We start from the raw sequence: 17,469 nt of genomic DNA, 5'->3' as shown, positions 1-17,469 counted from the left end.
GTCGGAAGCGGTGTGCGAGGAAGCAGAAGAGGGGCAAGCGCGGAGGCGTCCGGGCCAGGCTAGCGGCCAGCCCAACTCGCCCAGCCATACCATCCATTCTCCTGGCAAATGTACGATCACTGGACAACAAAATGATCACATACGACTGCTGAGATCAACGAACCGGACAGTAAGTAACTGCTGTGTGCTCGTCTTCACTGAGACTTGGTTAAATGACAACATTCCGGACTCTGCTGTACAACTGGAGCAGCTAGCATGCTATCGAGCAGACAGGGCCATTGTAAAGGATGGAAAATCACGAGGAGGAGGAATCTGTGTTTACATCCGTGACGAATGGTGCCGGGACACTGTAGTAGTATGCAAACACTGCTCACCACTGGCAGAGTTTATGATCATAAAGTGCCGTCCTTTTTACCTGCCAAGGGAAATTACTGCGATTCTGCTAGTCGCAGTATACATCCCGCCCACCAACAACAACAGCGATAAGAACGCGGCTCTTAGTGAACTGTACCAGGCTGTCAGTGAACAACAGACGGCACACCCAGACGGTTTCACCATCTTCACTGGAGATTTTAACCATGCTGATCTCAAAACTGTACTTCCAAAGCTACACCAGCATGTTGATTTTCCAACAAGAGGAGATAACATCCTGGACCTGGTCTACACTACACACAAAGGAGCATACAAAGCCACCCCCCTCCCCCACATTGGACTTTCTGACCATATCACTGTTATGCTAATGCCCGCATACAGACAAAGGGTAAAAGCAAACAAACCGGTTCGTAAGCAGGTAAAAGTGTGGCCTGAGGGAGCCTCCGATGCTCTTCAAGACTGCTTTGACACAACAGACTGGGAAATGTTTAAGCAGGCAGCCACTTACAACAACCAGACAGACATAGAGGAGTATACAGACACTGTAACCTCTTACATCACCAAGTGCATTGATGATGTGACCCACACAAAAGACATCATCACTCGGGCTAACTGGAAGCCATGGCTGACAGGGGATGTCCTCAGGCTGCTGAGGGCCAGAGACAAAGCCTACAGAGCTGGGGATGAAGCTGGCATGAAAACAGCGAGAGCCAACCTGTCCCGTGGCATCAAGGAAGCAAAAAAGGAATACACTCACAAGATAACCACCCACTTCAAAGACAGCAGGAATGCACAAAGCCTATGGCAGGGCATTCAGGCCCTCACGGACTACAAGCCCGCGCCACAGAGCTGTGAGGGCAACATCCCTCTGCTCAACAACCTGAACCGCTTCTTTGCTCGCTTTGAAGCACAAAACAGCACCTGCCCACTGAAGACCCATCCCCCTCTACATGAGCAGCCCCTGTGCCTCTCTGCCGACAGCGTGAAGAGGACACTTGCTGCTATCAACACCCGTAAGGCAACAGGTCCAGACAACATCCCAGGTCGTGCGCTGAAGGACTGCGCAGGGGAGCTTAAGGATGTCTTCACAGACATCTTTAACACTTCCCTGAAGCAAGCCATCGTCCCATCATGTTTCAAAGCTGCCACCATCATACCTGTGCCGAAGAAAACTGCTCCATCCTGCTTCAATGACTACCGCCCTGTGGCACTGACACCCATCATCATGAAGTGCTTTGAGCGGCTTGTCATGTCACATATCAAAGCCATTCTCCCCCCCACCCTGGACCCCTTCCAGTTTGCATACCGAGCCAAGCGGTCTACAGAAGATGCAATCTGCTCTGCCCTCCACCCAGCCCTCACCCACCTGGAAAAAAGAGACTCATATGTGAGATTGCTGTTTATAGACTTCAGTTCTGCATTCAACACCATAATACCACAACAACTCATCTGCAAACTTGACAAACTGGGACTCAGTACCTACCTCTGCAACTGGCCCCAAGTAGTACGTGTTGGCAACAATACCTCAAGCAGCATCACACTGAGCACAGGGGCCCCCCAAGGCTGCGTGCTCAGTCCGCTGCTCTTCACCCTGCTGACGCATGACTGCACTGCAACCTACAGCAACAATCACATAGTGAAATTTGCTGACGACACAACTCTGGTGGGTCTCATCACTAAGGGCGACGAGACTCAATACAGGTTGGAGGTCGACCATCTGACCACGTGGTGCAGGGACAACAACCTCCTGCTGAACGTCAGCAAGACCAAAGAGATTGTTGTTGACTTCCGGAGAGGTCACACCCAACACCTGCCACTGACCATCGACGGTGCTGTGGTGGAGAGAGCGAGCAGCACCAAATTCCTGGGGGTGCACATCAGTGAAGACCTCTCCTGGACCACCAACACTGCATCACTGGCGAAGAGAGCTCAGCGCCGCCTGTACTTCCTGCGGAAACTCAGGCGAGCAAGTGCTCCACCAGCCATCATGACCACATTCTACCGAGGCACCATTGAGAGCATCCTCTCCAGCTGTATCGCTGTGTGGGGCGGAAGCTGCACTGAATACAACAGGAAAGCCCTGCAGCGCATAGTGAACACAGCTGGAAGGATTATTGGTGCTTCACTCCCCTCCCTGAAGGACATTTACACCATCCACCTCACCCGCAAGGCGACCAAAATTGTGAGTGATGCAAGTCACCCCGCTCACAATCTGTTTGATCTACTGCCCTCTGGGAAGAGGTACAGAAGCCTGCGCTCCCGCACTACCAGACTCACCAACAGCTTCATACACCAAGCTGTAAGGATGCTGAACTCTCTCCCTCCTCTCCCCCCTCCACCCTCAGCTACATAACATCCTGGACATTGGACCCAAAATGGCCGCCTGCACTACTCCACTTGCACACTTGTACACTTTACAACTTGGTGTTGTTGTCCTGAAAACACAACACTTCTGCTGCTCTTACATAACTTGCACCACTATGCCACTTTCTTTCTTACTTAGGTCAAACAGAACTACCCAAGCCTTTTATTGGCCTGACTTTGCACTAGTATTTTATTGACTGTCTATGCACAATTTCAACCAAATTTTGCTGCTCTTATTTTTTCATTATTATATGTGCCCTCTTATTTACTTATTTACTTACTTTTTTGTTTACTTGAATGTTATGTTTGTCTGTGGACCTAAATTGGTAAAATATGTCTTGTCTTCACCGTGGGATAGTGAGAAACGTAATTTCGATCTCTTTGTATGTCTGGAACATGTGAAGAAATTGACAATAAAGCTGACTTTGACTTTGACTTTGAGCATGCAATACATACCTGCTGAGACCAGTTCTGGACTCGCTCCGTCAGGTACCTGTGCACCACAGGCCGCCCCACCAGGTAAGATAACAGGTAGCAGAAGGACGCACCCAGACCAGAGCACTGAGAGAGAGGGAAGAGGAGGAGGAGAAGGAGGAGAAGGAGGAGGAAGAGGAGGAGGAAGAGGAGGAGGAGGAGGGGGAGGAGGAGGGGGAGGAGGGGGAAGAGGAGGAGGAGGAGGGGGAGGAGGAGGAGGAGGAGGAGGAGGAGGGGGAGGAGGGAGAGGAGGAGAGGAAGAGGAGGAGGAGAGGGGAGGAGAGGGGAGAAAAGGAGGAGGAGGAGGAGGAGGAGAGAAGAGGAGGAGGAGGGGGGGGACAAAAAGTGGAAAAGGCCAAACAGGGCATCACTACACCAGAAACTGACAGCATACAATACCTGTCCTTACTGTGGAGATGTTGTGGGGGTGGAGGTGTTGGGGGTGATGTTGTGGGTGGGGGTGAGGTGTTCTAAGGTGGAGGTGTTGTGGGTGGGGGTGTTGTGAGGGTGTTGTGAGTGTTGTGTGGGTGGAGGTGTTGTGGGTGGGGGTGAGGTGATCTGAGGTGTTGTGGGGGTGGAGGTGTTGTGGGTGGAGGTGGGGGTGTTCTGAGGTGGGCACTGGACTCTAAATGTACTTCCTGTTACCACTGAGTTACACATTATGAATCTGAATCTTTTAATTATTCTACCTTGTTTTTGTTTTCTTTTCATGATATCTTGAATTTCCCCTTGGGGATCAATCAACTAACTAACTAACTAACTAACTAACTAACTATCTATCTATCTATCTATCTATCTATCTATCTGCTGTTATTTGCTGGTACTGTTTGCTTGTCATATAAAGCACACTGAATGAGCCCTCTGTGGGAAATGCACTACTCATGGGCTTCATCAGGTCCAGTTCCACGGGTGTGTAAAGCACCTAGACTATGCGTGCAGACTGCATGGGGCTTACAGCACCTAGACTATGCATGCAGACTGCATGGGGCTTACAGCACCTAGACTATGCATGCAGACTGCATGGGGCTTACAGCACCTAGACTATGCATGCAGACTGCATGGGGCTTACAGCACCTAGACTATGCATGCAGACTGCATGGGGCCTGATTAACACAGCAGGGGACCCATGAATATGAATGCGCTGGAGTGGACTCACCAGGCAGACGAGGAACAGTGCCAGGGGGAACGGGTACAGGTACCCAGAGAGGATGCTGAGGAAGATGGATCCGGGGATGGCGAAGGTCTGGAGGCTGACAACCAGCAGTCAAGGCAACACACCAGAGACGGGACATACACACCTGTTTGTGTGTGTGCTTGTGCTTGTGCTTGTGTGTGTGTGTGCTTGTGTGTGTGTTTTCCTGTCTGTTTAGTGAAGGTGACCATTACAGCATCATCACAGAGTCAGTCAGTTTGTTGTCCTTTGGTCATAACACGGCATGATGCATCCTTGGCCAGCACACAACACTACTCTTCTACTGTAAGTTATTTCATTCTGAATGATTGAATTCCCCCCATCCACATGGAAGACGTACGGGTTAAATAAACATTCCCGATGCTGACATGCTTCAAAGCTGTGACCACAACTATCCCTTGCGGTTGGTCCAATACTGGCTGGCCAAATGGCCCTAGAGCGGCCCTCTGGTGCCTTCCTGTGAGATGTGCGCTGCGCACAGCAGCGAGCGTCTGGGAAGGATACAACAGGTACGTGGTGAAGTAGGCCAGCAGGACCTGCGAGTAGTAGGTGTCTTTGTACTTGGACAGCACGGTCCCCAGGGCCTTAGCATCCTCCATGTCCCTGGGAATCTTCATCTTCTCCTTCTCGTCTCTGCAACACACACACTAGCGTCACACAATCCCACTACAGCACCACAAATGAAAAATGACACTTAGCCTTCCTGAAACATGTTTATGAGACTCTGGGCCAAATGTACGTACATTTGCGAACATACCGTTATTAGCGTCATGGCCAACTCGCAGAAACCACACGCTATAACTCTTATGTTAACGTTGTAAAGCTGCAGTTCTTTGGGTAAACAGCGCCTTGCTCCACACCCCTACTGTAATTTACAAACGTTAACAACTGAACGACATACTTCAATCACAAGCACAGTTGAATGAAGTTAACGGATGACAACAATAAAAGGAATCAAACGTTTAGTGATCATGAAATAATACATGATAATACATCAAGGAGGAAGATGTAGGAAGATGGAAGATGATGATGTGCAAGTTCTACTTGTGCACATAGGCTATGGAAAATTGGTCAAAACTAGCAAGTAGGAAAGTTTAAGTGGATGACGTGAAAATAAGACATTCGAAAGGCCAACGAAAGTTAAGGTTGTTCGATATAGTACAAAGATGCAACACTGGTGCTCTAATTAGCGATTCTGTTGTCTTTGAAAGGTTCTCTTATTGACGCATTTAACTGCAATTTGGATTAACACCTGCTTTTACAAGGCAGAAATATTTATGCGCAAAATAGACGTGCACTTCCACGGGCGGCATCAGTGTTCGTAAATACAGGGGAATACCTAATTAGGCACATTTTATGCTTCTCCTCTCATATTTTTTCACGAAACTCCCACCTTCCCCTGACCCAGGGTTTCCTGCAGAAAATGTGTTAGTCAAGGTGGTAAGTCATAGGTCGGGGGGGGGGGGGGGGGGGGGGTCCGACTGGGGTGGGGGGTTATGGTATCTGTCCGACCGGTTGGGGGGGGGGGGGGGGGGGGGGGGGGTTGCTGGCGTCTTGTTTGTGTGATACACTACAGACTCTGACCATTTAACAATTATTTATTAAACACTACATATTAAATAAATAACCAGCTAACAGTTAACAAAGTAATAACACCAAGCAAACTATACAACAGTATACAAATATTTCTAAATATTTGTGTGATTTGTGCAATTTTAACAAAGACTATTACAAACTATAGAACAAGTGCAAAAGAAAATGCAAAACAACAAAATGTGCAAATGTGATGATCAGTCACTACTTATGGCAGAGCTGACAACTAGCATGGTTACAAGCCATCCTCCTTGGCTTTAAAAAGATCATTTCAAGGGCCCTTTGGTAATTGCACTGTTTTACTATTGGACCATTAATGCTTATCTCCATGCAGGCTGTCAGTCTGTTGCCCTGCAGCCGTCAATCTGGATCGCAGATCTCGTAAGTCTGTCCTGATCTATACACCGAGAGTGAATGAAGTTTAGATTATTTTATAGTTTTGTGTAATATAGATGGAATTTGAGCGCGGAGCGCTTTTTAATTTAGAGGCCAGAGTGGCCGCTCTGTTCCGCTCCGATACCGCTCACACCACGAGTCTGAGGCATGCCCAACTGTCTTCCTAATAAAACCAAGACTGTTAAATTTCAAAGATATTGGCCATATAGCCTAAGTTCGTTGATGGGGATGGAGTTAGCTAAATAATTTAGAAAGCATACACGTAGGCACGGATGGGCCTGGACGGGCCTAGGCCCATCTATTGTCAGTCTTGCGCGTCTGATTAGAGGGCTTTCCTTGTTTTACGCTCACCATCTTAAAAAGACGCGCAAGTCAACACCGCGCTTCGCTCAGGTGGCTGTTTACTCGGCCGCTCCTCCGGTCAAATTCGCGTCAGGTCAATTTCGCTCCCTGGTCCCAAACTAAGAGCAACGGCAATATATTTCACTCAGAACATTTATTTTAAAAGACTGCAACACTGATAGTGCAACAACAAACAAGCATGGCAACGTTAATACACATAAGCCTAAAACTAAAGGGATCAGACGGGATTAATTGCCAAAAGAATACAGGCTTAGCATCCAAGTTTTACTTTAGCCTACTTGATATGAAGCATATTCAAATTGCTCACGTTTTTCTTTGCTCATGTTTCCGCGAAATGTGTCCTCTTCGATTCCAAAATGAATCTTTACTCACTGGAACAGTGTCACCACCACATGGTTATTCTTGCTCTACATTGTTAGTATCTAGTTGTTTTGTAGGAATAGTACACTGACTAAGAGAGGCCTAAATTAGATACACCATACAAGCATTAATCATAGGCATGTTATATTTATGACATAAAACAGGAATTTATTGAACGCATTTGATCACAGCTGACAAATTACGCAGAAACATTATCAACTGGAGCGAAACAATGCATAAATGTAGCTTCTGTGCGTCATATGAAACACAATTGAGACAATAGATTGACCATATTGGACAACTGCAAAGCCTTATCATAGGCATGTTACATTCATGACATGAAAAGTGGAACTTATAGTTATAGAACGAAAATGACAAATTAAGCAGTCGGCTAAACATTTTAAACTTGCGCCAAACGGATGAATCCAGCATCGGTGCGTCGCATAAATTAAAACACAAATTGAAGCAACAACTTGATCATTGGACAATCCTACCACAAAACCTTTCCATAGGCCTGCAACGTTTATGACATAAAAAGTGGAATATGAACTCATTTCATCACACCTGACAATTAAACGGAGCTGTGGCTGTTCGCGATTTGACTGATTCTTGAGAGCGAGATATTTGCACCGCTCAGCTCCGCTCAGGTGGCATATCACATGTTAAAATTATAAAATCTGATTATTTTTCGATTCATGACACGTTTCTTCTTATTTTTTAATGCGTTCTGCAGAGAAGGGAGATTGGCGTTGGTCACGGTTTGGAATGAAAGGGAGAAAACAAGACAGAGTAACAAGTTTTTTTTTTTGACGACGTAGTTAAGGCGGCAGGCTTGTTTTGTCAAGGTGGCCGCCTTGACTGCAAAGTGCTGCGGGAAACCTGACCCTCCTATGAACGCTTAAGCAATATAGCACGAGTGAGAGTGGGGTGTTGTTCGGCCGTAGCCCTGACCCTCCTATGAACGCTTAAGCAATATAGCACGAGTGAGAGTGGGGTGTTGTTCGGCCGTAGCCCCGACCCTCCTATGAACGCTTAAGCAATATAGCACGAGTGAGAGTGGGGTGTTGTTCGGCCGTAGCCCCGACCCTCCTATGAACGCTTAAGCAATATAGCACGAGTGAGAGTGGGGTGTTGTTCGGCCGTAGCCCCGACCCTCCTATGAACGCTTAAGCAATATAGCACGAGTGAGAGTGGGGTGTTGTTCGGCCGTAGCCCCGACCCTCCTATGAACGCTTAAGCAATATAGCACGAGTGAGAGTGGGGTGTTGTTCGGCCGTAGCCCCGACCCTCCTATGAACGCTTAAGCAATATAGCACGAGTGAGAGTGGGGTGTTGTTCGGCCGTAGCCCCGACCCTCCTATGAACGCTTAAGCAATATAGCACGAGTGAGAGTGGGGTGTTGTTCGGCCGTAGCCCCGACCCTCCTATGAACGCTTAAGCAATATAGCACGAGTGAGAGTGGGGTGTTGTTCGGCCGTAGCCCCGACCCTCCTATGAACGCATGCATGAGAAGCATGAGCAGAGAAGAAGAAGAGCAAACGGACTCAGAGGAGGGAGCAAACAATTCTACCACAAACTAAATAATCTGAAAACACCCCAATATTGTTTAAAAATGTTAATTTCGACATCGTTCTTACGCATCAAAAAACAGTTCCCTTTTCAGTAGACAGCGTCTTGGTTGCTAGGTAACCAACATTCCAGATCCCTCTTTACGGGTCTTTGTGGTTTACGTGTCTTCTTGAAAGAAATGTTGAAAGTCGGGCTGAAATCACATTCATATCTAGCTTTGCTGCATGCATGTTACAAGGACACTGGGCCATGTCATGTAAGGGACATGGTACTGCATGAGAAGCATGAGCAGAAGAGAAGAAGAAGAGCAAACGGACTCAGAGGAGGGAGTTAGCCAGTAAAGTCAAAAGTACATAACACATGTTCATAACACAAATAATGCGTAACGAAATATTAACGCAAAATGCATTGTGTTTACCTATTTCCTTTGTGGGGGGCTAATGTCAAGTAACAGAGGCCGCAAAACCTGAAGCAGCAAGATCGTTTATTTTATTGTCTATGGAGTTAGCTGAAGACGGAACGTGAGAAACTTGTAGGCGAAAATGTTCAGTTTTAAAAAGTTGCCTGATCAGTGATCACCACCACCAGACGCATCACACACTGTGCATAGACAGTGGAGAGACAGAGGAGGGACCAACATTTAGCCAATAAATAATAGCTGTAGGCTACTGCAAACTGTTTTTCACACTTGTTAGAGAGAGTATATGATGTCAACATGCATCAACAGCATGTTATATAAAGATGATACTTTTCGGGCCCTCTCTATAAAGATCCAACTTGAACGTAGGCCCTACGCTACTCCATTTGATTGAGAATGTGTCTGAGCGCACACAAGGGGAAAGAAAACAAGTAACAGGTTCCAGCTGGGTTGTCATTGTTGATGATCATTTTTGAAACTTAAGTTAAGATTAAACTAAATGCGGCGGAATGAAGCAGGGGATGAGGATATCGACAGAGAAATAGACAGACAGACAGACAGATAGATAGATATATAGATAGATAGATAGATAGATAGATATGCCAAACATGAAAAGAAGTGTTTGTATATTTTGCGGTAATGTATTATGCCAACAATGTTAATAAAATGATCAAATGCATTCAGTGACACTATCTCATAAACTCTTAATTCTCTTATTTTCACCGGAAAAAAATTGGCTAGAAGAAATTCTGATTGGCTAGTAACCAGCCACATTGGCTTTTGATCAAAAAAGTTCATTTGGAACCCTACCTGTTACTATCTATCCAATCAGAGTGTGTTAAAGGATGTTAGCTTTGAAAATCAATAGTTACACAACCAATCAACTGGGGGAAATGACTTGCTACTGGAAGTGCTGCAGGGAAGTGCTCACATGCTGAGTTCTGGAAAATTCCTGTAGACCAGGTACATGACGGACGCAGAGCAGGCGAAGATGCCGACGAGGATGAGGAGCGACACACGAGCCGATCCCACCCCTTCATATGAAGACCCTAGGGACACACACATACACACACACACACACACACACACACAGTTAAAGTCCTACTGAGGAAAAAAACAAACACGACTTCCTCTGGCCCACCGTGACTTATTGCGCTGCTGGCAGCAATCATTAACTAGTAGTTGCATCATTTGTTGTGGCGTGATAATGTGGCTTTCTGTGTCATCTTGGGCAACTCTGCGGTCAGCGACAAAACACACAGACACACTCACTGCTATTCTACTCACTGCTATGGGGTACTGATGGTGAACGTATGTCCAGGACAGTTTGGACACCAGTGACCTGAAGTAAACTCTACTCGGGTAACGGCATAGCTGTGTAACTAAAGCACGGGACTCATTAAGTCCGAGCAGCTACACAAACTACACCTTTGGCAAAGTAACTTAGCAGTTTACAACTAAACTCCTTTTTCGCCTCTACATTAGGCTACACTTTGACAACCACCGAGGAGATCTTAACGTTAGATAATGTAATTTGAATGTCGTTAAGAGGCTCAGCTAGGAATTCCAACCAAACCAAGTTGAGAGAACCGTCTTGACTGCAATGCTTGTAATGTTAAATTCAACCATGGCCTTGTCATAAGACGTCCAAAAGCCGATGTTGAAGATATGGAGTTTAATAAATAGCAACCGAATGGCATCGTCCCGACATAATCGGACAGATAGCGGTCGAACAAAACTGACAACGCTATCTTAGCAGCTAGCATTAGCTGGTGAGTTGCCAATATTAGACTCTAGTTACCTTTAACTGTCAAAGTTTCCGTAGGCTTCGGTTCGTCTTCAACTAACGGTGTGGCTTCTGCCTCCCGCGCGGCGCCTCTTTTCTTTGCCATTCCGTGGGGAAATCGGTCGGTAATCTGTCGGTAAAAGGCTGATATGAGCGGAACGGCCCGGCAGAAGCAGATGTACTGACAGCGAAGCCCAGTTGGGGGTTCCTTCCTGATTGGTGCGGCAGAGCTACGCAAAACAGCAGCGACAGTAACGAAAATTCCAATATGGCCACCATTCGCACATACTTCAAAGTAAAAGTCAGAATTTATTCATAAGTTTTTCAACTCATGAAGAGGAAAATTATTAATTTAAAATGTTATTTGTGTTAACAAAGGTAAAATAAAAAAAGTTTGAAAATTCCGAATATTTAAATAAGTCAGTTAAAATGAAAATACACCTTAAAATGTGAAAATACACCTTAAAATGTGATATTATTTCTACTGTATTGCATAGTGTTGAATTAAAATTGTGTGGATGATAAAACAAGTTGTGCATATTTAACCACATGCATTCAAATTTCAAGTTATTGCCTGAAAATTGCACTGTGCCTATTTACAAGGGCATTGGGGCCAACCATCAAATGTTGGACCTCTATAGAAAGCTGTAGTTTTCGTAGGAAACAGTCAAAGTAACTGTGTGATGTACTGACAAAGAGTTACAGAGGCTAGAATATAGTTTTTTTTTTTTTCTGCTGGATTACAAGCATCTCTGAACTGACCACATTTCAGCCCTCTAGGTCACTTGATATCACTTAGAAACACAACTGAGCCCTAGCACCAGGTCTTGTGAAGCTGTGTGCAAAAGTAGATCAATAGAATGAAAATACGAGTGCTTTAGACCATTATTTGCCAAGGTATGCTCATGTGTTTTGTAAAATGCCTATGGAAACTCCCCATAGGACTTTTGTTATCCAAAATGCATACTGACAATCAAATGCTAACTGCACATGAACCCCTTTGTGTAGAAGCATAGTTCTGGTCTCAAATAAGGGGTAACATTTTGAGGTGTCTTGACTATTTAGATTGTATGTCAGGTGTTCTGATAGACTGACAGTGGTGGAGGAAGTACTGAACCTCAGTACTTAAGTAAAAGTACAAATACACAGAGAAATATTTACTTTAGTAAAAGTAAAAGTACCACAATGACAACCCTACTTAAGTAAAAGTAAAAAGTACCTGCTTTTAAATGTACTTTAAGTATTAAAAGTAAAAGTATTTGCATAATGATTTATTCTCTTAATATCTATATTCTAAAAGGAAAAATCAGTATGGGCTGTGGCATTTTAATTAAGCTAGTTTTAGGTTATACTCGACTAGATAGTTTTAAGTTAATGCAATTGTGCTTACCATCTGTGGCCCAGTTTACATTCTGACCTACAATTCTAGAGACTGTAATTCTGGTTATCTACTAGGGTGATCTGCTGAGTAATATCTTTCAGCAAAACACGAGAGCCTGAAGTTTAACGGGGTAGACAAGGGAAACGTCGGGTGGATCGTAATGCCAATTCTGCTGATTGAACAGAAAAGTTGCTGAGAAAGGTGTCTTTATGATTAAGTTCAGTTTCACTTGCGCAGACGCATAGACATTGAATGAGCGCTCACGTTACTACCCCCCAATTGTAGGCTATGCATCTTTATTTGATCACACACAATTAAGGAATATTTCTTAATCTGGAAAATGTTACGTTTTTTTCCGGCCAGTGGTTCATTAATAGTCTACCATTCATTTGTGCCGCAAATGATCAGACGTGACAATCTCATCGGAGAGGAGGCCCTAACGCTGCAGATAACAGACAGAGAAAGGCACAGAACACAGTTGCATGTACAGTGTAGCCATGGGTCTGGTGAATATAGCCTACCGAATGCAGATGGCTACAAGCTGACGCTTTGCCTGGTCTAGACTAGAAGCTTATGTTTCTAAGAATGCACGTAGCGCTCCAGAATCTTTGGTAGCAACCCCCCCGGTAAAACAAACGTGTTTGTCAGAGAGAAAAAAAAACTGATCATAAAATGTATCGTAAAAAGGAACGATGGTGTTGTAGAAATGTAGCGGAGTAAAAGTACAGATAATTGCTGTAAAATGTAACGAAGTAAAAGTCAAAAGTATGCTATAAATTTTACTTAAGTAAAGTACAAATACGTGGAAAATTTACTTAAGTACAGTAACAAAGTATTTGTACTTCATTACATTCCACCACTGTAGACTGACTACACGAAATATGGAATAATTACAAAAAAGTCTCTATTTTTGCATTTACTTTGTTGGTTCAATGAGTGTGTATAAGATAGACTATACATCTGTACAACTAATATTGGATAGTACAACATGAAGATTCAATTTCTATGGATTCTTGTGAATATTTCAGTACCCAATATGTTGCATCTACTTATTGTGCTGCAGCTACACTGCAGCCAGAAGTCAGATAGATAGATAGATAGATAGATAGATACTTTATTGATCCCCAAGGGGAAATTCAGGAAGTCAGGGTAGCAACAAAAGCGGAGGAGGGGGGGCATTTTGGATCAAATTTAATTGAGACTTAAAAGGGGGTTGAAATGGAAACCTTACAACTTGTACTTTAAGAATATATATAGATATGTATGCCAAATTTGCCTTTGTAGGTACCAGGCCATACTAACTCTGTACCGAGTCACATACCAGGCATGTCATTGAAACATACTGTTAGTGTTAAACTTCAAATTGTGTGGCTGTTTAAACAATACGTTGTTCCAACCCTATAATTAGGCTGAAGAATAAAGCGGTCTGTTTGGGCAGATTTAGCCCTCGTGGTTCTCTGGACATCCTAATGAGTAATTAATTACTGCAAGGAATACTTCCTACCATCACTTCTCAACACACACCTTATTGGCTGCTCTTAATTGGAGACTGGACCCCTGAGACGCTGTCACTTCTGAAAGAGAGAATAAAAACAAAGAATATGTTTTAGTTCAAACATGGAAAGGTGATGGAAAGCCATTTCTGGTACCATGGAAACGTGATGGAAAGCCATTTCTGGTACCATGGAAACTTGTTGGAAAGCCATTTCTGGTACCATGGAAAGGTAAGAGTCTTACCGCTATAGGAGCGCTCCAGCTTCCCTCCTGTGTGAGTTCGCTCGTGGACTTTGAGATTGCTTGCACGGGCAAACTCTTTCCCACACTGCGTGCACTTGTGAGGCTTCTCTCCTGTGTGAATGCGCTCATGACGCCTGAGAGCTCCCTTTTGTGCGAAGCTCGCACCACACTGAGCACAGTGATTTGGCTTCTCTCCTGTGTGGGTGAGTTGGTGTTTTTTGAGACCGCCACACTCAGAGAAAGTGCCGCCACACTCGCAGCAGAAGAACCTCTTCTTTCCTGAGAATAAAAATAAAGAATATGTTTTAGTTCAAACATGGAAACGTGATGGAAAGCCATTTCTGGTACCATGGAAACGTGATGGAAAGCCATTTCTGGTACCATGGAAACGTGATGGAAAGCCATTTCTGGTACCATGGAAACGTGTTGGAAAGCCATTTCTGGTACCATGGAAAGGTAGGAGTCATCTTGCTGTTGCTGTGGTGCTAGAGATTGGCATGGGTACTTTCCATAAGATCATCTCTCAATCCAAATCAAACCAGCTATTAGGCTAACTGAAGTAACAGCATCCAAATCAAACCAGCTAATAGGCTAACTGAAATAAAACCATGCCAATCTCTAGGTATGGTGAAGGGTATGTGACGATGTGGGGCTATTTAAATTCCAAAGGCCAAGGGAACTTTATCAGAATGCATAGTATCCTGGATCCATGAAATACGTAACTGGCCTTTAAAAATAAAAATCTGACTGCCTCTATGGAAATTTAACATGGGGGAAATGTAACATACTTACGCACCCTGTATTTTAATGAAGAGCAACCGACTGTAGCCTCTTGTTTTAGTGTTACCGTTTACTTTGAGAAAGTCACCAGGCGCCCCTGGTTGAAAAACATCCCAAAAGAATAATTTTCTTACCCCCACAATTGAAATGGACATGGCATCATTTGGGTTTAATGTTTCCTTTTTTATGCCAATCTCAGGCCATGTCTCTGGATCAAATTAAAAATAAAAAAAATCTGATTTAGCGAAAGTTATATTCTTTGTAGAGGTGTACCCATATAAAGGTTAAGCTGAGTTGTGGATGTTTTGGAAAAGAGTGATCCATTATCAGCATCCATGATGACCAAGTGATCCATCTTGGGATAGGGTGAAAAGGCACCTGACCCCTCACTGCTCCCCGAGGGCCGCTATAGCAAGGCAGCTCACTGCTCCAGGTTAGTGTGTGCTTCACCTCACTGTGTGTTCACTGTGTGCTCTGTGTGTTCACTAATACACAGATGGGATAAATGCAGAGACCAAATTCCTTGTATACGCAAGTATACTTGGCCTAGAAACCCGATTTACATTTTAGTGTTGGGTGTTTTTGATATTTTTATGGCCTTTTTATGCCTTTAATTAGACAGGATAGTGGAGAGTGACAGGAAGCGAGTGGGAGAGAGAGTCGGGGTGGGATCTGGAATGGACCACGGGGCGGGAATTGAACCCGGGTCGCCGGCGTACGGTGCAGGTGCCCCTGCCAGTCGCGCCACGGCTGGGGCCAGTTTTGGGTGTTTTTCAGACAATGGGACCTGGTGACCTTCTCAAAGTAAATGGTAGCACTAATACAAGAGTCTACATTAAGATTTCTGGAGGAAAAGACATGTAAAAGGGCAGTATGCTGAGAGACCTGAACGTGCTGGTAAAGAGGGTATATTGCCTAATTTTTGAGTGCTGATTCTGAATATCATATTTACTTAGCTGATTTTCTAGTTTTAAACCTGCTAATTAGCATTTGCGGCCTAAAACTCCATAGGCAACATAGTGTGAAAAGGGTAAAAAATGTTTCTCCTTGATATTCTTATGAAACTTTACTAGTTGATTATTTATGTTGAGACAATATTTTTTCGCTGTACCGAGCGATCCAGGCTCCTCCTTCCAGGGATCCAGTGCTGTGCAGTGCTGTGCAGTGCTGTTTTTCGTGCTGGTTTGCTAAAGAGGCTATGTCAATAACAATGACTAGCCTGACCCCCGTGGTGCAAGAAAAACATGATGGCACTTGTTGAAATTGAAATAGGAGAAAAGTGTTGTATAGTTTGTATGGTGTTTGCTAAAATTGCACACATTAATTCACTGTTCATGTTTCAGTTGTTATGTTGTTTAGCACTTTTTAACACAAATATTTGTAAATATTTGTATAGTTTGTACGGTGTTTGTTAAAATTGCACATTGCAACAGTTATTTTGATAAATAATTGTTATACATAATTTTATAAATGTAGTGTCCTTACCTCGTTGTTCTCCAGTTGCCAGGCAGTCCTTTAGAACCTCTTTTACGGACTTCAACTTGAACCCCCCGCTCCCCTCCTCGTCTGAGGTGGGGGTGTGCTTGAGTCCTTCTCCAGACAAAGTCTTGCCACATTGAGGACGGTGGTATGATATTCTTCCTGTACGATTAATTGAGCATTCACAGGTCACGAGTGGTGTAACACTGCACTACATGTTTACAATGTATTTGTATGTGTGACCAAGCTGTTTTTTGACCAACTTCTGAAGTTGGTCAAAAACAGCTGAAGTGCCCTGAAGTGCCCTTGAGCAAGGCACCTAACCCCTCACTGCTCCCCAAGCGCCGCTGTGGTTGCAGGCAGCTTACTGCGCCGGGATTAGTGTGTGCTTCACCTCACTGTGTGTTCACTGTGTGCTGAGTGTGTTTCACTAATTCACGGATTGGGATAAATTTCCCTCACGTCCTTATAAATGTAGTGTCCTCACCTCGCTGTCCAGTTGCCAGGCAGTCGTTCAGCACCACTTTTGCGGACTTCAGCTTGAACTTGCAGATGCTCCCCTCCTTGTCTGAGATGGGGGTGTGCTGGTGTCCAGTGGCCAAAGTCTTGTGACATTCAGGGCAGTGGTAAGACATCTTTCCTGTACGATTAATTGAGCATTCGGGATCAAAAGAGTATATATACTTATATATATATATATATATATTGATTGTATTGTAAAGTTCCTGAGCTAAGCGTAATGTCATCGGAGACTCCAACTCTACAGCTCCAGCTGTCACCTCGGGATGGCTTCAAATTGTGCTTTCAATGTATCTGCGCCTACTGTTCTACTGTTCTACTGTTCTACTGTTCGTTTATTTCCCAGAGGCAGTGATTGTCATTAGCCGATATTAATTGTGAACAATTACCGAAGTTATGAATCTGTTGGATAACCACATTTAGCCTACTGCGCAACATGAGTCAATTAATATCATGCGCAATGTGATATATCCGAAACATGTAGCCTAAGCTACCAAGCCTTCGCAAGGTTTGTATGATATCACTTAAGATTACCAGCAATGTTCAAATAGACCAGGTTATGGCCACCTTACACCAAACAACTTTGACAAGATTTGGGAAAGATTCTTGAAAGATTGTAGTCTTTTAACTAATACCCCCCATTCAAGCTTTACTCAAAAGACTCCAATCTTTCAAGAATCTTTCCC

At 44.3% G+C, this 17,469-nt stretch overlaps 1 protein-coding gene across 1 annotated transcript in view; it reads right to left on the bottom strand.

Annotated features, from left to right (window-relative positions):
- tmem41b (transmembrane protein 41B) overlaps positions 1 to 16,904 on the bottom strand; it is a 29,777-nt gene extending 12,873 nt beyond the window's left edge. The window contains exons 1-9 of the mRNA XM_042073849.1: positions 16,752 to 16,904; positions 16,271 to 16,426; positions 14,006 to 14,284; positions 13,793 to 13,842; positions 10,903 to 11,017; positions 10,033 to 10,150; positions 4,907 to 5,035; positions 4,367 to 4,460; positions 3,193 to 3,297 (exon numbers count right to left, since the gene is read on the bottom strand). Coding sequence (XP_041929783.1) covers positions 3,193 to 3,297; positions 4,367 to 4,460; positions 4,907 to 5,035; positions 10,033 to 10,150; positions 10,903 to 11,017; positions 13,793 to 13,842; positions 14,006 to 14,284; positions 16,271 to 16,426; positions 16,752 to 16,899 — 1,194 coding nt within the window. The 5' untranslated portion in view covers positions 16,900 to 16,904. The remainder of the gene's footprint in view (positions 1 to 3,192; positions 3,298 to 4,366; positions 4,461 to 4,906; positions 5,036 to 10,032; positions 10,151 to 10,902; positions 11,018 to 13,792; positions 13,843 to 14,005; positions 14,285 to 16,270; positions 16,427 to 16,751) is intronic.
- Between the last annotated feature and the right edge of the window lie 565 nt (positions 16,905 to 17,469).

Source organism: Alosa sapidissima, chromosome 20 (assembly GCF_018492685.1).
Source record: "Alosa sapidissima isolate fAloSap1 chromosome 20, fAloSap1.pri, whole genome shotgun sequence".
Classification (NCBI taxonomy): Eukaryota; Metazoa; Chordata; class Actinopteri; order Clupeiformes; family Clupeidae; genus Alosa; species Alosa sapidissima.
The sequence above is the reverse complement of the archived record's forward strand: the minus strand, read 5'-3'. Positions and strand labels throughout refer to the sequence as shown.